The sequence below is a fragment of the Cebus imitator genome, unplaced genomic scaffold (assembly GCF_001604975.1).
Source record: "Cebus imitator isolate Cc_AM_T3 unplaced genomic scaffold, Cebus_imitator-1.0 Scaffold77, whole genome shotgun sequence".
Lineage (NCBI taxonomy): Eukaryota > Metazoa > Chordata > Mammalia > Primates > Cebidae > Cebus > Cebus imitator.
The window spans coordinates 5,419,621-5,442,671 of NW_016107392.1; the positions used below are offsets into that span (position 1 = coordinate 5,419,621).

General features: G+C 44.0%; 3 protein-coding genes across 5 annotated transcripts in view; 2 read left to right on the plus strand and 1 right to left on the minus strand.

The window, feature by feature from the left end:
* The window catches only part of COPG2 (COPI coat complex subunit gamma 2), a 140,357-nt gene extending 139,513 nt beyond the window's left edge, over positions 1 to 844 (plus strand). Inside the window, exon 24 of the mRNA XM_017532534.2 lies at positions 287 to 844. Coding sequence (XP_017388023.1) covers positions 287 to 417 — 131 coding nt within the window. The 3' untranslated portion in view covers positions 418 to 844. The remainder of the gene's footprint in view (positions 1 to 286) is intronic.
* Positions 790 to 20,887, minus strand: MEST. Of its 3 annotated transcripts, none has more exons than XM_017532538.2 (12): positions 20,668 to 20,887; positions 11,248 to 11,402; positions 9,532 to 9,611; positions 8,759 to 8,836; positions 8,497 to 8,633; positions 8,285 to 8,343; positions 6,853 to 6,893; positions 6,240 to 6,310; positions 5,894 to 5,995; positions 4,320 to 4,396; positions 3,056 to 3,119; positions 790 to 2,138 (listed from the first exon to the last, which is right to left on the minus strand). In XM_017532538.2, the coding sequence occupies exons 2-12, from the start codon at positions 11,399 to 11,401 to the stop codon at positions 2,021 to 2,023; spliced, it is 981 nt and encodes a 326-aa protein (XP_017388027.1). In that variant the 5' UTR covers position 11,402; positions 20,668 to 20,887; the 3' UTR covers positions 790 to 2,020. The 3 variants fall into 3 exon arrangements, with proteins under 3 accessions (XP_017388027.1, XP_017388024.1, XP_037595919.1); XM_017532535.2 differs by lacking the exon at positions 20,668 to 20,887 and adding an exon at positions 14,775 to 15,050; XM_037739991.1 differs by lacking the exon at positions 20,668 to 20,887 and adding an exon at positions 13,716 to 13,731.
* LOC119471875 lies at positions 15,939 to 20,013 on the plus strand. The gene is made up of 2 exons (XM_037739993.1): positions 15,939 to 16,269; positions 17,146 to 20,013. Exons 1-2 carry the CDS (start codon positions 16,024 to 16,026, stop codon positions 17,221 to 17,223), a joined length of 324 nt encoding a protein of 107 aa, XP_037595921.1. The 5' UTR covers positions 15,939 to 16,023; the 3' UTR covers positions 17,224 to 20,013.
* Positions 20,888 to 23,051: the final 2,164 nt, after the last annotated feature.

Genomic DNA, 23,051 nt, shown 5'->3' on the forward strand with positions numbered 1-23,051 from the left:
TAAGATGTACATTTGGCCTAAAACACTTAAATCTCGCCAACAGATACCAAGGCCACCACCAGCATTCCTTTTTAGCACTCCAAATTGGTATTTTTAAATACCTTCTATGTACCTGGTTTCATGGGAATATATATGTATATTGGAATTTATGCATGGGATTCAATTTCCACAAATTTCTAGAAAAGCTAAACTAATAGAAAGGAGATGCAGGGAGAACATTATAAATTTCATTATCCAGTGCTTGTTTTGAGTTCTTAATATGGTTTTCCTCACTTTTTTCTCTCAGGTATATTCAGAGGTGGCTATGATTTATTGGTGAGGTCCAGGCTGGCCTTAGCAGATGGAGTGACCATGCAGGTGACCGTCAGAAGCAAAGAGAGAACACCTGTAGATGTTATCTTAGCTTCTGTTGGATAAAATCTTACTGGACAGGAGGAAGCTGATGCACACTTCACAGTCAGTGGGCTTTTAGGCTAGTGGCATCAGTTTCCCAGAATCACACTTTTGAAGATGAATGACTTTGGAGAAGCAAATTAAACATTTGGCCCTGAGCCAGCAGATCAAACAAATTCTACCTTTGCGCATGGGTTGGTTTTTTCTTTTTATTATACTTGGTCAGCTTTGGTATGATGGTACAGCTTTGGGTGACCCTGAAAATCAAATACTATCCTGTGCTCCCGCTGCTTAACTTCATTTTGTTCTTTAATTTAACATGTATCTGAAAGCTCCTGACAATGTTGGAAAATTTTATCCCAGAGGGGTGGTGTGGGAGGGGAAGCCAGAGTCCACTTTTGTCACAATTCATTTTTATTAATAGAAAATAAACACTTATTCCAGTTTCAAAGTTGTTATACTTGAAGTTGCTAATTTTTAAAAAATGAATTTTAAATAATCACTTAATAATCCTGCTTTGACTAAGACAATGAAATGTGGCTTAAAAAAAAAGTATTCAGCACCATTTGCTCATAGGCCTTTCAGAATTTGTTCTTAAAGTTTCTGGAACTTTCCTGTCTGTAAAGTACAGGAATTACTGAGCTACATCAGAAAGCCTCTGTGGGACAGGCAATGGGGAGTTAAGCAGTCATCATAAAGGAATCCATGTACATTCAGCATGGTGACTTGGACTACACAACAATTCCTTTCCCTCTGCAGTAGCTCAAGTAAGACATGCTTTTTAGCACTGAGGTATGATGAGTGTCAGACTGTTATTTGCTGTTAGAATTGGTCTGCCCAGCTAATAACAGTAAATCTCTGACACAGATGCTATTGGTCCTTAATGTCCTGTGATTTTAGGAAATAGTTTGGATTTAGTTCAATTTATTCAGAAATCAAACATGTTTAATTAGGTTCACTACTCTGGCAGAGTAAGGGTATGCTATGCTGGGTCTTTATAAAGTATATATAATGTGTAAGTAAATCACAGACTTAAAAATCATACTAAGAATACTCTATTATTCAAACCAATATCTATTTTAACAAAATGTTTATAACTAAAAACAGCTGATGAAACTAATTCAAAAGGTATGACAAAGAGGACTCAGCTCTGTGTTGCTTAAAGAACTTTTAAAATGCATGTGCCCATAAAGCCATTCAAGGAGATGGAAGGAGGCCCCCTTCTCCTCATTCTTACTTTAGAATTCTTACTGGGCCTGGGCCAAAAATTAGCACTTCTGAATATTTCAGAGAAGTCCAAAGTGTTAAAAAATCTTTTATGCAAAAGAACTTCTTTTCAGCATCAGTGAATAGTAACACTCATCAGAATTTCCCAATAACACAAAAACAAAGCCAAGTCCATACATTTGATCAGATGTCAGAGTAATGGGAGGTGGACTGTGATGGCAACCTTAGTCAGAGCTCCTGCTGGCTTCTTCCTATACACTGTTCACCAATTTGATAAAGTGGACTTTGTGAGAGAATAGTGTTTGGTGGCCAGGACCTCTTTTGGGCATTTCTTCCTAAGTAGAATACACAACAGATAAGGGAGTAGGGGAGGTAATACAGGGAAGCTACTCTTTCCAGCTCAGAAGGAGTTGATGAAGCCCATATATGCATTCAAGAAGCCCATGGGATCCTCTAGCTGTGGATAGTGGCTAATGTGGTCATCCAGAATCGACACTGTGGACCGCGGCAGCGTTTTCCTAGTGGAAGAGAATAGCACGCAGGTGAACTTGAGGCTGGAGGGGGAGGGATGTAAGCCAGTAGGAAGCCCCAGTAAATGACCCTGTGGACACACCACACTGGAGGGAGCCAACAAAGAGCTTATTCAACTTCTACTCTGAAATTGTATCTTAGGCAGATAAACTTGCCAATTCCATTTATACAGACTAGTTTTTAAATGTTCGTACTCCAACAAAGAACAACTTGAAAATAGAACACTTTTGCAACAATTGTCAAAGCAAGATGACTTTCAGCTCCTTAGAGAAGGATGAAGCATCAAACAAGTGGATCACACAGCAACTCACTGCCCAAGCAGAGATAACCAAGGATCTTCCCTTAATCCCAGGAGGAGATGAGAGGGGGTATTTTATTAAAAACTATATGCAAGCTGTTCACTACTAGCTTGTATCTGGTAGGCCACAGGAAGGTATGGAACATTCTTATGTGACATGATCAATCAAGATTTCATATTCTGATACCTTCCACGTACCTATAGAGAATTGCAACCAATGAGAAGGCACTATTTCACAATGAGCTCTTCTCAGTCTCTCCTTGCCATCTGCTCAGCTTAAGTCAATGAATTGTCTTTACAATCGGACTAAAACAAACACTTCATAGGATATATCCACTTTCAACCTTTGACTCACGTGAGAGCTTTTTGTACACCTAGGAATATGTAGCACTCATGACAGTGAAAACAGACTGTGTATAAATCAAGAGAATGTATAACCGAATTTCTTATTACAAAAGACTCCTCAACTCAGTCTTTTTATTGTTTCCTGGATGAACAGTGAGGTCACAGACAACGGCTAGAGCCAACAGCCTTCAAGCGATATTCTGTTTACCATTGTCACGATGAGATAGTAACAAAACATAGACCTCTCTTGGGGAGACTCACCTGTACAGCTCCAAAAACTCTGGATAGGGATTTACAGGATCCAATGGCCCATAGATAAAATGAACTAGGAAAGAGAAAGGGAATGAAATACTTAACAGCTCTCACATCTGTTCTCCTACTCCCACCCTAAAATTAACTCCTCTCCAAAAAAAAAATGTTTTCTTCTTCCTTTTATTATAATTGAGGCGAAGTCTCTCTCTGTTGCTCAGGCTGGAGTGCAGTGGTGCAGCCGTAACTCACCGTAACCTCAAACTCCTTGGCCCAAGCGATCCTCCCACCTCAGTGTCCTCAGTAGCTGGGACTACATACAGGTATGCACCACCACACTTGGCTAACCTTTAAATTTATCTGTAGGGAAAAAATTTTTGTTTTTCTCACTCTGCTTCCCACGGTGGTCTCAAACTCCTGGGCTCAAGCAGTCCTCCTGCCTCAGCCTCCCAAAGAGCCAGAATTACAGGCATGAGCCACCTCACCCAGCACAAGAAAATATTTGCTGTAAGTAATTTTTTGTGTGATCGAAAACCTAGCTTGTCTTACTAGGTAAGCTCTAAAGAACTGCTGGGAACGTACCAGTTTGCCTCTTACAGAAAACCATTTGGTCCCTCATTCAGCTCTCTCGCACCCTGGACCAAATGGAATAAGCCCAACTTTCAGCATTCTCTAAGTCCAGGATACCATCATTCCTTAAATCTCTCTTCAGTTATAACAGACCCTTGACATTTGAAATCAACCAATAATTTCCTGAGCACTAACCACTGTATGTGAAACACTAATTTTCTTTTTAAATCCTTAAGAATGAAAAGACAAATGAGCATAGACCACCTATAATAGCCTCTTGATTAGTAATCCAAACAGCTTCTGTCCGAGCAGTTCAGCATGTAATGTGGCAGTCACTGACCATGCACAAGAAATCAGTAATACCAACTACCTTTGCAGTAATGTCTGTTTTTTATATACTTCACTGTACATAACACACATCACTGATATTCCAAATGTCATGCGTACATCTGCCAGTAAAATATAGGATACCCAGTTAAATTTGAATTTCAGATGAAAAATGATTTATTTAGGGTAAGTAGGTCCCAAATATTGTACACCTACTTAAATAGTAGAAAAGCATTTGTTGTTTATCTAAAATTCAAATTTAACTGGATGTCTTATATTTTTATTTGCTAAATCTGGTAACCCTAATTGTATAGAGGAGTTGCCATTATTTTGACCTTATAGTCCTTCAGTTTCCTATCAATAATATAAAAATACTCACTGGGGATAGTTACAGAGGCAAGAGCTCCCACCCAGCGCCTTCTGAACTTCTTCCTCTGATTGATGTACTGTAAGAGACTGTAGGACAGGTAGGTCAGCATGAGCAGAAGAAGAAATCTTTACTGTTATAGGGATTCAAGGGCATGACATGAACCACAAGGAACATAAGATATAATTTCTTAATCCAGAAGCAGTTTAGCATTCCTGGAAATATCCCACTTAATTTATCCATTTCTGTTAACCTCTAGAGATAACCACCATGTAGCTATCTATAGTAGTGATTATGCCTACTATCGATATAAGAATCAGTGGTTTTGTGTATTTATTACGCAGGGAATGAGATCTAGGAAGGCTGAAAGTTGGTTTGGATTATATGTGACTAAGAAGCTGAGGTCTAAGGATCCAATTTTGGCTCCACCACTACCTACGTCTGTGACTTAAATATATAATACAGATTTTTCAACTCAGTTTCCTCATTTGTTTGTTTTTTAAAAAAAGATCAGGTGTCCCCCTATGTCACCCAGGCTGGAGTGCAGTGGCTATTCACAGGTGCAATCATAGCTCACTACAGTTGTTAACTCCTGGCCTCAAGAGATTCTCCCACCTCAGCCTCCCAAGTAGCTGGAAGTACAGGCATGTGCCAAAGAACCTGGCTAGCCTCCTCATTTTCAAAATAAGAGGACTGAAACACATGATCTGTGTTGACGTCTACTTTTTTTTTTTTTTTTTTTTTTTTTTTGAGATGGAATCTCACTCTGTTGCCCAGGCTGAAGTGCAATGGCTTCATCTGACCACAGATAAAATGGAGAGAACTCCTCTTTCTCCATTGTAAGACACCACTGCCACATTTTAGAACTCAAACTATGTATTCTACTCATTCTACCTGGCAACTCCAGGACAGTTATTTTTGTGAACCTCAAATATCACATCTTAGAAACAGTATTTACTTGTTGGAAACGAAAACATAAGAGAATTTTATAAGACAGTCTTAATTGTTTTTCAGTTTTTTTAATACTAAAATGAAATGTTCAGGGATCCTGTGGGGAGTTAGGAGAGGAGGGGAGGAACGGCTCCCTCTAACACACAATTCCCAGCAAAGCCATCAGTAAAAACACTGGAAGCTACACTGACCCAGATGGCCAGAAGACAGAGCCTTATCCCAAGTAGTTATGCTGTCACCACCTCTGGGTCCCCTGTGAAAGTGTCTACATTCTCATGTGAACCAAGGCATGGGAATTTTTTGTACAAGACAGACGAGAAGTCTGCCCTTCTACTCCCTGTTGCTGCAGAAAAAATAGGCAAAAGGAAGAGCCTTGTACCTTGAGGGAGGCACTAGGCTACTTCCACAACCATGATTCAATACTTTGAAGCATTTAATACTAACAAAGAGTCCAGTTTCACTCTATTTTCCATATCTATCTTCTTAGGAATTATAGACCATGACTTTTTGGTTTGCCTCACAGGTCATCATCAGCCTTCCAGTGATAGGGAATAAGCCAGCAATGAACAAAACCAGTAATTCCCACTCTCCAAAAAATGCTTCTCTGGAAACCAAAGCAAAGGGTAATTTCTTACCTGTCAATGACTAAGTTCCCGTCATTGTTGCGGATCCCTGCCCACATGTCCCACAGCTCACTCTCAGAGGGCCGAGTATACGGCCCAAAGACTGGGGTGAGACTGAAAGAGTCCAAACGCAGGAAGATAAGTGTGAGGAGCACTCAGAATATTCAATATGGCTGGAACTCAGAGGCCATGCAGTCCGACCCATAAGTGATTTATGAATTCCTTCTACTTCCCTGACAAGTGGCCAATACCTTTGCTTTAAAAATATCAGGCCCTAGGATTTGGCCCAGAATTGTAATGGCAGCAACTTTTCACATTATTCCTAGCCCATAGCCAATCTCTTGATAGTGACACTTACCCTCGCGAGAATACAAAGAAGTTCATCAGTCGTGTGAGGATGGGTGACAGCACACCTCCATCTTTGAGTAGCTGGAGGGGAATAAGTGGAAGTAAAGCTCAAGAATCCAGAGGAAGACCCTCACCAAGGCAAAGGGTTTTATACTAGGAACTAAATCTTTAGCCAGATCTCCTGCTACTGGTTTGGTACTTGGCATTTTGTTTTGCCTACTCACATTCTTCTCTCAAGGAAGACAAATCTATTTCTAATTGCATCTAAGATACTTTCTACAATTCACTAAACCCCTAAAACTTTAACTCTGGTATATTCAAGTTTAGAGTAGGATCCTAATTTGTTCAAACATCAAACTTATAACACAAATCTTTTCATGGCTGTACTTCTCCAAATATTTGTTGATCTCTTATTCTTAGAATTGGTTTGGGGTTTATGTAGGGGTCACGGCCTCTGCTTTAGTTGCGTAAGAAGGGGAAAAACTAACTTCATTAATATAAATTCACAGGGGAGAGGATTTAACTACTTGCCGATTACAGGAACAATGGCCCTTAAAAAGTCCCAGCATTATTTACGTTAGTACAAATCTTAAAATTAAAGGTCTATCAGTGAAGTAGCCAACCTTTTGGAGAAGCAGTGGACGGTGAGTCTCAGGAAAGATACCTGTAGGAGAAGAGACTTTTCTGAGTCATTTACCTATAGCTTTTTTTTGTTTTTTTAATAGAGATGGTGTCTTACTATGTTGCCCAGGCTGCTCTGGAGCTCAAACAGTTCTCTCACCTTGGCCTCCCAAAGTGCTGGGATTATAGGTGTAAGCCACCTGGCCCAGCCTACCTCCAACTTTAGGTCAAAGACAAGCCCATAATCAGAGACTGTGCACACTATTCACCATCACCTCTGCAGCCTTTACTATCAAAACAGAATTACAAATAAAAGTGTAGTACTGTCATCTAATTACTTCTCCAGGGAATTCTGTGTTTAACTGGTCACATTATATCCCACTGCAATTACTTGTCCCATTTTAAAGATAGTGAAACAGGAGAAAATATATGGTCATCCAAAATGCTGATAAGCAGGCTCTGACTCCCCTTAGCATTTCCCCCGTCACTCAGAACATAAGGGTTAATGATTTGGGCTTCAAGAATAAAACAAAAAGTTTTTAAATAAGTCCTTTAAAAAACCTAGAGTTTTTCCTTTTCCATTTCTCTTCAGAGTCAGTGGAAGAAACCCATGAAGGCATAAGTGATAAAGAGACAGACGGACATCTCTCCCAGTCTGCTCTTAAGGCATTCAGGGGACATTTGGGTATTCACAGACTTACAAGCTGCCTGCCCAAAAGGTCTAATCAAGGGTTCGCTATTTTCTAACTGCACTTGGCATTTCCGTCAGTTAGGAGTTGGGGAATCTCATACAGTTAAGTCCTCACTTAACATCAGGATAGGTTCTTGGAAACTTCAGCCTTAAGCAAAATGAGGTACAGCAGGTCCTTGAATAATAACCTTTTTTTAAAGTAGTGATGAGAAGAAAATTGGTTCTATTATAATGTTTCAATTAAAGTCACAGTTTCCAAGAACCCATTAATGACATGAAATAAGGATTTTCTACACTAACATCACAGTACTATTAGAAACACGTGTGGCTTTTTTCTTTATCTGCAGTCCTGTACTCTCATAACCTACTGCAGTTGTTACAGATACGCAGTCTTTACACTCCTCACTACTTCTGATATAGCCGTTACTAGGTCCTCCGTTAGATCCTGCTATCTAATGCATTCAAAAAGCCCATGACTAGAATGCAGCTTTATATTGACTATGTCAATAAAGTCACTATCCTTTGTAATCCTGCTTGTTTCTGTATTTAAAAACTTTCTGGAAAAGGGCCCATAAATCTCGTCAGACCACCAAAGGAGTTCATGGCACAAAAAAGGTAGAGATCCCATAGTTTAATTACGTCTACTTGCAATATTACCGGATTACCATTTAGATGTCGCTGTGGTTTCTAAAGATGGCCCTTCTAGACTACACCCATTTTCTACCTACCACCAAGGCAATTACCTCCATTTGACAGACAGAGACTCTTTATGGTAAGCCGACCAGATCGATTCTGCTTGTACCTAGAAGGGAGATAAGGAAACACATGTAGCTGAGCAGACTTAAACCAGCACACCACTGAAGACAACTCCCGAGAGAGAAAAAGGATAGAAATCTGAGTCCAGAAACAGTGTACTCTCCCCGCATCATAAGCTAAAGTCTGAAGCTCCACTGACCTATAGAGAAGCTCCTGAGCAACAATATCTCCATAGTCATGAGACAGAAGGTTGATCCGGCGGTTCTGGAGCCCCAGATGCCTCAAAAGAGCTTCCACGATGCTGGCCTGCTCAAATATGGAATAGTGATGCGGTCTCTGAGGAAAGGAAAGCCCACACAGACAGGATGAAGTCATAAGTGCAGCTCTCTTTGCCAGCCTGACCCCTCACAGTCTATGCCCACCCCACACCCCATCACCAGTCCCAGATAGGTGCTGCTTACCGGTTTGTCACTGAAGCCAAAGCCTAAGAAATCAAGAGCAATCACCCGATGAAACCTCAAGGTCAGACCTTCCCAAATCTACAAAAAAGAAAGGATGATTTGGGCTTTCTGCTTCTGCGCTTCCCTTTCACCAGAGCTGCAGCAGCACAGGAACTTCAGCCCTATCTTGGCTTAGCAGACTTCTATAAAGAGAAAACCCCATGAAACCACCACAGGTCCCACAGATGATCCTCTTGGAAAATGCTTCATTCCTGGTAATTAATCTCTATTGAGGGAGGATAACTTGGTGATGATCCCTTCTAGATTGCCAAAGAGTTATCATTCCCTTATAGTAAATAAGGAACAGTTCAACATTTAATTTTTTTAAAGCAATTCAAATTTGCAAGAGCCTTCTAGTGCTAAAAACAAAATCTTTGGGGTTTTAATTTTAATTTTTTTCATTTTTTAATTTTTTGAGATAGAATCTCACTCTGTCACCCAGGCTGGAATGCAGTGGCAGGATCTTGGCTCACTGCAACCTCTGCCTCCTGGGTTCAGGGATTCTCCTGCCTTAGCCTCCCAAGTAGCTGGGATTACAGGCATGTGCCAGCATGCCCAGCTATATTTTTAGTAGAGTCGGGGTTTCACCATGTTGGTCTGCTGGTCTCGAGCTCCTGACCTCAGGCCATCCTCCCACCTTGGCCTCCCAAAGTGCTAGGATTACAGGTGTGAGCCACTGCACCCTGCCGAGGTTTTTAAAGACATAGTAGGGCCTAGAAGTCTGACTTCATTACCTTGTACCAATCATAGCTGGATGTTGGAAAACCGTGTAAAAGCACAACTATCTCCGGACTTCCAACCACACCCACAGAGTCTGGGAAGAAGGAAAGTACAATCAATTAGGCCAAATCCTTATAAAAATAACCCTTGAAGATGTTAAAATCTAAGTAATCTGATGCAAAGGACAAGAAACTGTGACCAAATTGACATTAAAATGACACATTCTTTTTTAAATGTAAGCTTATTGCATAGGTAAGAACAGGCCTTTTTCTCCTTTTAATCTATATCAAAATATTGTAAAATTCATGCTATGTGAAAATACTTTAAGGCACCTTGTTTACTTTTACCTAGGTGTTTTTAAAAAGCATATCCCCATTTCTCCTTTTGTTCTGTAATAACATGTAATTTTTTTCAACAGTAAAAAGTAAATTTTCACAGTTAAAAACATATGCGTACAACACATAAACTACAAATTTTTTATACTTTATCATGAATGGCCTCACAGAAATTCTCTAAGATATAGCAACTATTCCCAAGGAACACCTTTAGCTTATGCTGTTTGCCCAGCACTCTATTCGGCAGGAGACCCAATCCAACATCAGAAACATAATAAAACTATTACAAAATCCTGTCAACTATAAAAAGGGCTTGACCAACATAGACGTGAACTTTTTTAATGCATATGACAATACGGAAGCGTTCCGCATCATCTAAATTAGGTAAACATTTAGATAATATTAACCTTGCTAATATTAATATATTAGATTAAAACTGGTACATTCATATACTGCCAGTGATATGAAAATTTGGCAATAAGGTTTTCAAAAATAATTTAGAAGCAATAAAATATTGTATATACTTTAGCCTAAGAGTTTTGTTCTTGAAAATCTATGTAAATAAAATCATTCCACTTATATAAATTGTATAGTTTGAAAATGTAAGGAAAAATAAACTACAGACATGAAGCTTTTCCTTCATCATTAGTCATTTAAAACTAAAACCAAAAATAACCCAAGCCAACATAATGAAAATTGTATACTTATCTAATTGAATATAGCAAATGAGAGGAGGTCAGGAGCAATAATGAAAAACGGTTTATGACAAACATTTTTCGTTATTGCTCTTGACCCCCGCTCAAAAGAAATCATTTCCAGTCTGTTTCTCAGTTTCTTCACCTATAAAATGAGGTTAACGGCACCTGTCTTCAAATGCTGTTGTAAAGATTAAACAATAAAGGCTAAAAACATAACCCAGTGCCTGGCATATGGTAATTACTTAATAAGTAGCGGTCATAATAATCATCACTAGCAAATGTATATAATGGTATTAAGACTGAAATCAGAGTTACACACACTACAAATAATATGTAGAAAACAATAAAATGAAATCGGGGATGGTGAGGAGAGAGAACCAATGGTAGTTATATCTGTGAACATTTTATGTATTACCTGATACTGAGGGCGCTCAAAAAATACTAATATCGGAACATATATCAAGCTACAAAGATAACTTATACTAAAAGGTGAGGTCTGCAGACTGGAATCTCAGTCCCAATTCCCATTCTCCCAGCAGTTTTCTGAGCTTCTCTGCAAGTACACTACATAGAAAAAGAGAGCGAGACTCTCCTCCATCATTAAGGAGCAAGAAGAGAGCAATAGATACAAAATAAATACTTTAGCTAAGACTCACATGACCGATACACGCATGTGTTTCAATAGTCCACTTCTTACCTTGGTAGAAGATACGCAGTCCCTTGTAAGTGAAAAACTTGCCTGAAGACTTCCATGAGTGCAGGGCAGGGGAGAGCTGAGGGGGTGGGATGTGCAGGTATGCAGCAAGCAGGGGCATAGCCAACAGCCCCACCTGGACCCACCACTCCCTCATCCTGTAGGAAAAGCAGAGACCCACTGTAAGCAGTCAGGTAATACAGTACACTCATCTACAAACCAAAACCTAGTAAGGTGGGGTGGGAGATTGCTGTTACCATGCAATGATGACTTGCCATTCACATAGGCACAAAGCTGACCAAGACCGTAATTGAACCTCTGTCTGTTACAGCAATCACCACATTTGTTCGCCATTTCTAATTTAAGGGGGAAAAAAATACGTATTTCAACATAATCCTCTTCCTCTGCTCCCCAACTTTAACCCCTCAGCCCCTCCCCTTGTGGTCTTCCTAATACCTGCTGAAGAGGTCTTTAATTAAATAAAAGGGAAATGACAAGTGCTGGACACTGTTTTGTTGACTTGTATCAAGGTTTCCAAAGTAAAAAATAAATTCTTTCCTATTTACTCCAAAAGCTCCACCATCTACCCACTAGCCCCCACGAGAAAAATGTTCAAAATATGTATATGTGCTATTTCTCATATTTTAAAGAGTATGTATGTGTAGTAACTTATCACATGCCCTCAAGCAGAGAGCTGCTCCTGATTTTTAATACATGCTTATCAGCCCTCCTCTGCCTAACTGAAGCCCCATTTAGTACTCCTATCTGGATTTGGGCTGAGAAACTACTCAGGGTAAACAGTCTGTGAAAGTAAGATAGCCGCATTGTGTATTCCAACATAAGCAGCTTTGTCATGACCCTGAATATCTAATCTCTTGAGAGGTCAGGGCAGTAGATTATATTTCTGCTTTTCTTAGCAGACTCTTGAAGTTTCCATTTATTTAATTTCATAAGACGCTCCCCCAACCCCCCAAAATAAGGCATAACTCCTACCCAGCATGTGAGAATTGATTTCGTCTTTGGAAAAAGAGCACTAGTTGGTACACCCAACCCTCCCATGTCCAGGACTTCAAAGGCACAAGTCAGTTTATCCACATTGATAAGGAGCGCCAAACAGGAATTAGAAACAGTTCTGTTTCAAGACTATGACTTCTGATGGTCGCCGGATCAAGAATTGTCGGAGAATGGAAATTCTCTCAAAACAGCCAGAATAGAAATAATACCCTCCAAAACTAAAATTAGAGTTGTCATAGAGCTAAAATAAATTAATTGCTAAAGCCCTGGGTGAAATGGCTTTCTGTCTGTAGACACACTCTTCTCTACTGCCTGTAATCTACCCATTCGCTAACTTCCTCAACCCAACAGATACTTCCCCTCCCCGCCCCCCCCCCGCCCCAGCCCCGGATATTTTCCTAAATTCTAAAAGCAAACTTGTGGTTCTACAGTGGTAAAATAACCATGTTTCTTAAAGACTCTCAGCTCCGCAGCCTACTTTTTAGGCATTATTATAGTAGTCATTTCTCTTTTTTTTCTCCAAAGCACCATTCTATAAGATGGATAAAATGGTTTGGTCCTATTTCTCAAGGTAATACTATAAATGATTCAAAAAAGTGCCAGAACATGATGGTTATATCACTGTTTTCACCCTACAACAATAGCAGGCTAAGAGCGCTCAAAATAATAATAATAATAATAATATTGGAATACATATCAAGCTACAAAGAAAGGTATACCCCAATATCTCCTCTGAAGGTCAGATGACAAAAAGCATTAGGTTTTGACGGTCATCTGCTCAGTGCTATCTGTCCTCTACTTCAATACATATATTTTCATGTGTGCATTTCATTACTCCTTTCCCCCTATGCTTCTCATCGCATTCATTAACCGTGTTCCAGCAGCTGAATCCCTGCAGTGACTCAGCAGAGCCCGGGAGGGGCGGCCAGAGCAGCAAATGGGACTTAAGAGAAGTGGAGCTTAAAAAACGAGGCGACCGACCAACACTCTCTACTCCCGGACACCCCCCTCCACACCCTCCTCCTCTTACTCCAAGAAAGGAAAATGGGAGTCTCTCAGGGAGCCGTTTTCTGTCTTATTACCTCAGTAAAAATGCCCCTACGACCTTTTAGGATTTTTAGGAGTGAAGCAGTCTGGCAGTCAGTAGGTAAAATAGGTTAAACAAATACTGTTTGGCCAAAATCCCAATTATTTGATGAGCCATGAGTAGAGAGAATAAGCAAACTCCAGCAACAAACTTTCTGGAAATTTCTGAGCCTTGATTTCATCTTGTAAAAAGGAAAAACGCACTCGCGTAATAATTCCACCCAACCTGCCGCCCACCTGATGGCGTCGCCGCGAGATAAACCACTTTGTAAACCCGCGAAACCAAGGCGAACAATCCCTGAGCCACAGAACAGTTTGGTCAAATCAGCGTTCTCACTCACGCTTGTTACTGAAATCTGAAAAATACTTACGGCGGCTGGCGGGCACTGTGACTTCTAGTCACTCTGCGGTGACTCCCGCCACCGCGGTACCTGGGTCTCGAAATCCTAAGTTGCCCCGCGGCGATCTCGGCACTGCGATTATCCCGTTCTTGAAATCCTAGGGTGCGCCATGGAGATATTGGGATTCTAAAAATTCTAAATCGCACCCGGGCGATGCTGGGGTCTACCCTTTAAGTCGCGCCACGGCAATGGCGAGGTCTAAAAATCCTACATTCCACCAGGGCTTTTGGGGGAGGTCTAGAAATCCTAAATCGCGCCACAACAACAGCGGATTCTAAAAATCCTACATCACACCAGGTCTTCGAGGGGATCTAGAAATCCTAAATCGCGCCACGACAACGGCGGGGTCTAAAATCCTACGTCGCACCTGGGCTTTTGCGGGGGTGGGGGGGTCTAGAAATCCTAAATCGCACCACGGCAATGGCGAGGTCTAAAATCCTACATTGCACCAGGGCTTTGCCGGAATCTAGAAATTCTAAATCGCGCCACGGCAACGGCGGGGTCTAAAATTCCTAAATCGCACCAGAGAGAAGCCGGAGTTTTAAAAATCCTAAATCGAACGACGGCGATGCTGTAATTTAGAAATCCTAAATCATGCTACAACAACGACTGAGTATAAAAATCCTAAATCGCGCCAGGGTGATGCCAGGATCTAAAAATCCCAAATCGCACAAAGGTAATGCTGGGGTCTAAAAATCCCAATTCCCGTCAGGGTGAGACCAGGGTCATTATGGACCCTAATTCATGTCAAGATGACGCTGGAGTCCATAAATCCTAAATCTCACCAAGGTGATCCCGGGGTCTAGAAATCCTAACCCAAGGAGAAATCCTAACCTGCATTCTGAACACTCAACTGCATGCAGGAGTGACACCCCCTCCTCAAGTCGGCAGAGCGGGCACGGAACGCGTGTCGCCTGCAGATAGAATTTTCGCCCGGGCAGCCCCGGCTTGGGCACACGGTCCACCGCTTGCCTGCACCCTAGTCCCGGGGCGGCCAGCCACACCCCCTGGTTCCCGCCGCACACCCACCTGCGGAGGCGATCTCGGCGCACCATGGCCGCGTTATCCCATGCCGCCCGCCGCAGCGTTGCAGAGCACGGGGCGCCGCAGCGCCCGCAGCCGTGCTGGGCCAGGCGGCAGCTGGGGCGCAGCCCGCAGCCCACAGCCCGCGCAGGGCGGCGCCACACCGGGCAGCTACAGCCACTCGGGCGTGCGCTGCGGCACTGCGCTGGCGAGGCGCAGCTGCCGCAGAGGAGGTGCCGGGGTGTGCTGGTTGCCGCGGCAGCGCAGAGCGAGTGGGCGCCGACTTTTAGAGCCCACCCGCGCCCCGCCCCTAGCCCGCCCATCGCCGCAGCACCCCTATCGCCTGCCCCTCTGCTCGCCGCAGAGCCCCTCCCAGCCACTCTGCCACCGCCACGGCTGCAGAGATGGGGCGCCCCTCTTACAGTGGCTCCTCTAGTGGGCCCCTTCAGGGGTGTCGAGCCTTGAAGGGGACCACTAGATCCCGGTCCTCAAGACCCCACTGATCTCTGGCGAACCTCAACCCTGAGCCCGAGATTCTGCTGCAGAAACCCTCCCCTGGCGAGTTAATGCCATTGACAAAAACGGCAGACCCTTGAGAGCCCCAACACTTCCCTTAGACCACCTACAAGCCCCATAGGAGGCCCACAAGCCCCAAAGGAGGATGGCCGCTCGACCTAAGGGGCAGCAGGGCTCAGGGGTGCCAGCCGTGGCGCCTGCTCCCATCCCACGTCAGAAGCGTGGGTGCTGAACTGTGGAAGGCGGCAAGCCACAAGGGCCCAAGGCCCCCTAAGCCCGTAACTACAAGTAACCACCAAAGGGCATAAGCAAGCGGCCAGGGAGCAACAAGCTCTGCTGGACCACCAAACTAGTAAACAGATTCATGGATACCATTATGGACAAAGTTGCACAAAGTCCGGTTTCTCCAGCTCTAGCAGCCGCCGCGGTGTGGGGGCATGTTTCATTTGCAGCAGCACGACATGGTCGGCGTGCCAGACGCCCCGCAGCAGCAGCACCTTCGCAGCCCAGCTCCCTGCATGTGCCGGTCCGCACTGCACAGAACGGTGGGCGCAATTAAGAGAGCAAAACTCCCTTTATTGACGTAAGATAGAATCACATTGCAAGCACCTAGAGGCACAAGAAAGAGGGAGGAATTTTTCTAATCCATAATCCTTTAAAGGCATCCCTTACGCCTTTGAAAAATGTAGAGTATCACGAAGGGTCTGTGTTCATTTTCTGACCGTAAATTGTAATAGTGATGAACGCCCCCGGGGTACGAGTGGGTGAGCAGAGCGGCCAGCCAGTGCCTGCTGCATCCAAAGGGGGCGCTGCAGGCCTCCTTTCGGCCGCACCTGGCCCAGGACCTCCGCAGCTCTGCAACGCTGCAGCCCGAAAGGTTCGCCGCTGGCCGGCGGGGCGCCCAACCCAGACCCCGGGAAGACCCACGGACACTGCGGAAACTACCGCCTATGAGCGGGCCATCAGAACCTGTGGCACAACACAGGTACGCTTCTGCCGAGTTCCGGTTGCCCCCCGTAAAAACACTCATGAAACAAATACTGATTTAGCACCTACAGCGCACTAGGAGCCAAGGGTGCGAAATAAATGAGAAATAGCCCCGGCCTCAGAGCAAGACACGGGCCGGGGAAGACAGACAAGAACTGCCGCTTTTTAAAATTTTCCTTTTAATTTCCTAGCGACGTTTGTGGCAGGTTGACCCCCTCCTCCCTAACGAACAAGGCCCTCAAAGGCCGAGCCCAAGTATTATTCACCTTTTGTATCCCCAGAGCCCGCCATGGTGCCGGCCACAAAGCTGGCCCCTAATAAATACTGCTTGAATAAGTACAAGAATTTGAGGGCGCACAGGGGAGGAAGTAATTAAGGGGAGGGGGGAAGGGTGGTCTTGAATGATGAATAGACATTTACTAGAGAGACAAAGAACATTCCAGCCGGAGGGGATGGCTTTCGCAAAGCACCGGAGGCCCGGGGCCGCACGTTTCAGGAAAACGGGAGGTCCTTTGAGCTGGGACACCAACCGGCAAAAAAATTAGGCTAGAAAGAGAATTTCATGGTAGGGAGTTAGGAATTTGTTCCAGAGAAAATGAGAAGCCACAAATGGATTTAAACTACAGTCTTAGCTGGTTATTTAACAAAATTTAAATTAGTCTCTTTACAAGTCAAAGATTGCCTATTTTAACTACCACTACATTTTAAAGACTGCATTACTCTGCAAAATCGAAATCGGTCCTTCCAACAGAGTAAAGGCTTTCCTATTTTAATAATAACAATAACAAAAGACTTTGTATTATATATTTTTCATAGTTATTGTCAATGCAACCTTTGAGCCCTACAAACAATTCAACACTTTCATTCTCACCAGGCCAGAAACACCAGCATCCAAGATGAAGGTGATTTTCTCTTTAATGGACTGCATGCCCCACAAAAGATCTTATTCTGAAGGCCATGGAACATGTCTACCCACATGGATCAAGTGGGCAGACAAAGAAAACAGTTTAAAGGTCCTGTGGGAAGTGGGGAGTGCCGGGGAGAGCTCCTGAAGACAACAGGAATTCCAAGTCTGGCACTCAGGAGAAATCGTCCTTTCAGACTGAGTAGTTAGGAAAAACTTCCCTGAAGGAGGAGGGATTGAGATTGAGATGGGCATGGAATCCAGAAATTAGGCAGGGGAAGCATACTCCTATTTGGAAGAACCCTGACCACAGAAGTCAGCTCAAAGAGATCAGCATGACCCAACCAGGAATTCGCTGTCAGAAGTCTAACGGAAAAAATGCTGGCCATAATCCCCCAGGAGCCAAAGAGTTAACAAAGCTTCTAAATGTGCCTGATTTACTTCCAAAAAGGAGCTTCCTCCGCAGGGGAAGAATTTGACCCAAGGTATAAAACACTTGGAGCCCTGAGAAAACACACAGCCACACATAAATTCAAAGTCAGCTCTGGCTTGCTGGCAGTGGCACCCTTTCAGTTCCTCCAGACGGCTGCTCTCCTGGGCCGTGCAAGCTATCTCATGCAGAAGTATTCCCTCGGCCAGTGGCTTATCAGACATTCTTGTCACATTCCAATTCTAACACAGTTCCGCCTTATAATAAGACCTCAGATTTGTGCAAAAATTCATATAGAAAGCTCTGCATTTATTATCTTGCTGTGCACAGCAGTGGTATGGGGTCAGCAGGGAGGGTACCATGGATTCAATAAGCATATTTTTCTAACCCCAGTTTGAGACCCATAATATGACAAATGCGGGATATTTATGGAGACAACAAGCCACAACTGGGACTGCCACTTTCAAGAGCCATCATTATAGATTCAAATCAAATAAAACACCAGTATGGGAGAAACTTGGTTGAACAGAAACACATGTTAAAGAACGAAGGGGTTTTGGTTGAGAAACTTAGTGAATCAGTGTGACAGGACCCTTAAAAAGGCTACTGTGATTGTAGACTGTGGGGAAGTACAAAAATAAGTGAATTCTCTATTCTGCTAGTTAGAACTCACAGAAACCATTTTATTCTGTTCTACAGAGCAGACAGATATTGAGACACAGAAACAAATAGGAATGTGTTCAGAGAAGACCAACTAAATGAATTGCAAACTAAAGGTGTAACAGCTCTCATATTTTAAGCTCCTACCATGAGCACAGATCTTCAACCAATATATCCCTAATCCTCACAGTAGCCTGGCTAGACGAGTATTTTCACTCACAGATTTCAGAGAGATACAGCAGCTCGGAGCGCTGAGTGTTAGATGTGAAGGGGCTGGGAACTGAACGCAGATGTGCCTGGCTCCAAAGCTGGCCCTCTTTCCACTACTCCACACTGCCTCCCTGTTTGAAATAGCTGGGCATGTTTATTTAGTTTGAAGAAAAGAAGCCTTGTGGAGTAAGTAAAAGAAGGAAATGTGTTTGCAGTCCTCAAATATTTGTGGAAGCAGCATTAGACATTTTATTCTGTATGGCTCCAATGAGTGCAAATTATAGAGAAACAGATGTCGATTCAACATAAAGAATTTTCCAACAGTAGGGGCTGTCTAGAGGGATTGGGTGGCTTGGCGATTTGGGGATGTGACAAATTCCCTGTCACTGGGGGCTGGGGAACCCTGTTGCAGGTATGCAAGCTCTGCATGTAAGACTGAATGACCTGTGAGGTCTTTTCCCATCTGGTGTAAAATAAGGCTCCAAGATGAACTGGAACTTGACCAAGGTGATCCTCTACTGAGGGGACAAATCCACAAATCAATCTTCCCTAGTTATGTCCTCAGCCCAGAACCCTTTGTACAACATGCTGCTTCCTGCTGAAGGCAAGACAAATTGAAGACATTATCAATTAAATCACATAAACCTGACTCTCAACCAAATTAACCAATATGGCCAGGCACAATGGCTCACACCTGTAATCCCAGCACTTTGGGAGCCTGAAGTGGGCAGATCACTTGAGGTCGGGAGTTCGAGACCAACATGGTGAAACATGGTGAAACCTGTCTCTACCAAAAATACAAAAATTAGCAGTGTGTGGTGGTGTGTGCCTGTAGTCCCAGCTACTCGAGAAGGCTAGCTTGAGCCCGGAGGCAGAAGTTGCAGTGAGCCGAGATGGTGCCAATGCATTCCAGTCCCGGCAACAGAGAGAGATTTTGTCTCAAAATAATAATAATAATAATAATTAACAAATATATTCCTGAAGCGACTGGTGTCTTCCTCTTCATTTTCAGGTAAAAGTCTTTGGCTATAAAAAAGCTCAAAAGATGAGTGGTAAAAGATGAGTGGTAGAGGGAAGCAGTGGAACTGAATAATCTCTTATCCAAATAAGATGACCCTAAATAACAGATGGCTGTTTCTCCAGGTGACAGTATTAGTGGGCACCCCTAAACTATCCTCATACCCCTCCTGCATTACTCCACATATCCCATTATCCCACACCTGGTACTTCTTCACCAGGTACTCCTGGGCCACTACCACGCCTAGAGGACATCTTATCCACTCAAACAGATAAATAGGCTGAAGGATTCTAATTAACTAATAGAATCTTGCATTTTTATAGCTCTTTACCCTTTCACATTTATTATCTCATTTGTCACTCACCACAGTCCCCTAAGGAAAACAGCTACTTTCTTTAGACAGGCAATTTCCTAGCTGCCTGAGGAAGAAAGGGATCCAAGCATAAGCACGGTCGCTCTTTCTCGCTTGCTTTTTTTTCCCGTTACTCCTTTCCCAACATTAGATGATGCCTCCAGCCAGGATGAGTCAACCAGGAGCAGGTGCTTCCGTTTTCCTCGATTGCTCTCCTCGCCTCACACCTTCAGCTATCCCCCCTCCCTGCACCCTAGGCCGGCAACCGTGCCACCACTGCCGCTCTCCGCCCTCGCGACCCCAGTGCCGGGACCAGCACCGCAGCTCCGACCCCGAACAGCCGCTGCCCCACCACTCGGTCACACCCTTGTGCCTGCGACCTTTCCTACCTCCAAGGCTGGCTGTCCCCCAGGTGGGGAGGCGCAGCCTCCCAAGAAATCGAGTCCTCAAGCTCAGGAGGGCGGGTGTAGCCAGCTAACGGAATGACTAAACGCTGTCGCGAGGTCAAGCCTCGGCGAGGGTTGTGTGACTTTTGTGTTCTCGTCGACCCGGAGGTGCTGGGAGACAACGATCAAGGCCCTCGCCCACGTGGCCCGCTTGTGGGCCGGCGGCGGCGCACCTCGTGCAGGGACCCACGCGCCCCGCGGAGCGCTTCCCTCGCCAGCACAGCCTCACGCCTCCTGGGCCACGCGCACTTACCTGGCCCCAGGACTGGTGTGGCACACACACACGAGCCACACCCCCCAAGGGGGGCAGTCCCACTCCTGAGGCGGGCTGCGAGGGTGCAGGGGAGGCTCCACTCCTTCCCCGCCCGCCTCTTACCTGATTCAGGTAAGACCTGGGCTACAGGACTCCATGTTTGGGGGAACCGGTTGCGCATGCGCTTCCTGAGGCCAGAGGTTCTCGGCCTTCACCCAGTCACCAGGGAGGACCCGGCCGCGAATACGTGGCTCGGGGCTAGAGCGTCGCCAGCTCCGCGCTCAAGACCATAGCCCCCAGCCCAGCATGTGCTGCCACCTTCTCCCTGCCAGGCGTCAGCGCCACCTATTGCAAAGGGTATGAAATGGCAGGCCGTGGCTTCCGCAATAGCCTACGGCATTGGATGAAGAGAAGAAAAATTGTATCTAGCTTGATCTGAGTACTTTTACGTAATAAAAGCGAAGGCTAAAGAAGTGACATTTTCATAGTTATTAACTAAGTAGAGTTCTTTGGCGAGCCTGCCATATTTCAGCCATTCCCCTAATTGCGCAATTACCCTAAAGATGCCCAAGTCTCCATCTCCAGCCCTCCCTCTACGCCGCGCTCTAGATCCATATATTGCCTTTCTACTCTTCACATGGCAGGCACAGCCATCTCATACTCAACACAGGCTAGGTGAAATTCACTACCCTTTCTCTACCTCCTCTTTCCCACACTGCAAACTGACCCCTGTCCTCAGAACTGATGCTTCCTTCTCTAGTCTGTATCTTGGTTAATGCACTTCCATCCGCCCCTGTCTCCCACACACTGTCACCAACACCTGTTGCACAATGGAATGAGGCCAAGGGGTTGGGCACCGTTGGATGCAGATCCCAGCAAGTTCCCTCCTCCCCATCCTTTTCATCTTACCTCCCAAGGGCCTCTTGAATTCATCTTGTTCCCCTCCATTCCGAATGCCATTTGCCTTTGTTCGGGGCATCATCTGTCACCTGGACTGCAGCCTCCTACTTGGCTTCCAAGTCGCCACCATCCCACCTTTCTAGTCCATCATTCACACCCATGCCTAAGTGATTTTTCTAAAATGCAAATCTGATCACATCTCTCTTCTAAAACTCTTTACTGACACCCTACTGCTGGAGCTAAATTCAAGCTCTTTAGCTCCGCATGCAAAAACTTCAAAATCTGGTCCTTGCCTTGCCTTCCTCTAGAATCTTCTGTCTTACCACCCCCATCTTACCTACCCCCACCAAAACCTCATGATCTGACCAAACATTACTAATTATAGTTCCTCCCAAAACACCATGCGCTTTCCTTTCTCTGTGCCTTTCTACATGTTCTCCACAACCAGCTATCACTGTCCCACTTTGGCTACCTAAGAAATTCCTGTTCGTTCTTCAAAAGTGTGAACGTAATTTTCACAGCCTCTTGCAAACCTTCCATGAAATTTTCCTATGGAAATAATCTCTCCCTCTTCTGCGCTGTCTCTGTCCCTCGGTTGCCTTATTGCTTTGTCTTCTGATAATGTTTGCAGGCCTCTCTTGTTTCTCCTACGACAGAGCTGAGCTTCTCAAAGACAAGGACACCATCTTATTCATTTCTATATAACTTTTGCAACCCAACATTCTAATTTTATTTTTATAGACAAGAGATCTCATCTTGTCTCCCAGGTTGGGTGCAGTGGTGTGATCATAGCTCACTGCAGCCTCAAACTCCTAAGCTCAAGAAATCCTCCTGCTCCAGCCTCTCGAATACCTGGTATTGCAGGCATGCACCACCATGCCCAGCTCAGCCCAACATTTTGTAATAATGATGATAAGAATGAGTAAGAGCAAACATTTGTTAATCACTTTGTGCCAGATGCTGTGCTGAATTTCTTATATGTACATTTTTTACTTCTGATGCTTACCCTGAACTAGTATTATCCAAATTTTACTAATGAGAAAACTGAGGCTTTGTAAGATTAAGGAGCTTGCCCAGGGTTGCAGAACTGGAAAATTGTGGAATCAAGATTTGAATCTAGATCTATCTGTTCATGTTTATCTATTCATCAGTTTGGTAGAACTAAAATATTTGAAAAACCGCTAGTCATTTTTTAAAGTATTAATGCTTACAGAGTTAATTTATCTTTTAAAAGAAAAATACATAGCTGTTCTACTCTAGTGGATGGAAATAGTGTTCTAACTTAAACTAATGGTATAGAAAGCCAAATAAATACTCTTGATGTCAGGCTAAATAGGAAAACTAGCCCACTCTTATCCCATATAATCTGTTCTTATATATGAATGTTTTGAGTGTTTTTGCTTAGAGATTGATATATCACCAATGGTAGTAGATTTTTCTTAAAAACTCCTTCTGAAGAAGAGAGATCTAAATTGAAAGACACCATAGAATGTTTAATGAGTTGTGAGAGATGAAGATGCCAAGATATTGTGAGGGATGTGTGAGGTCTAAATGAGTTAATATGTGTAAAGCGCTTGGTGGAGTGCCCGGCACGCAGGAAGCCCTTT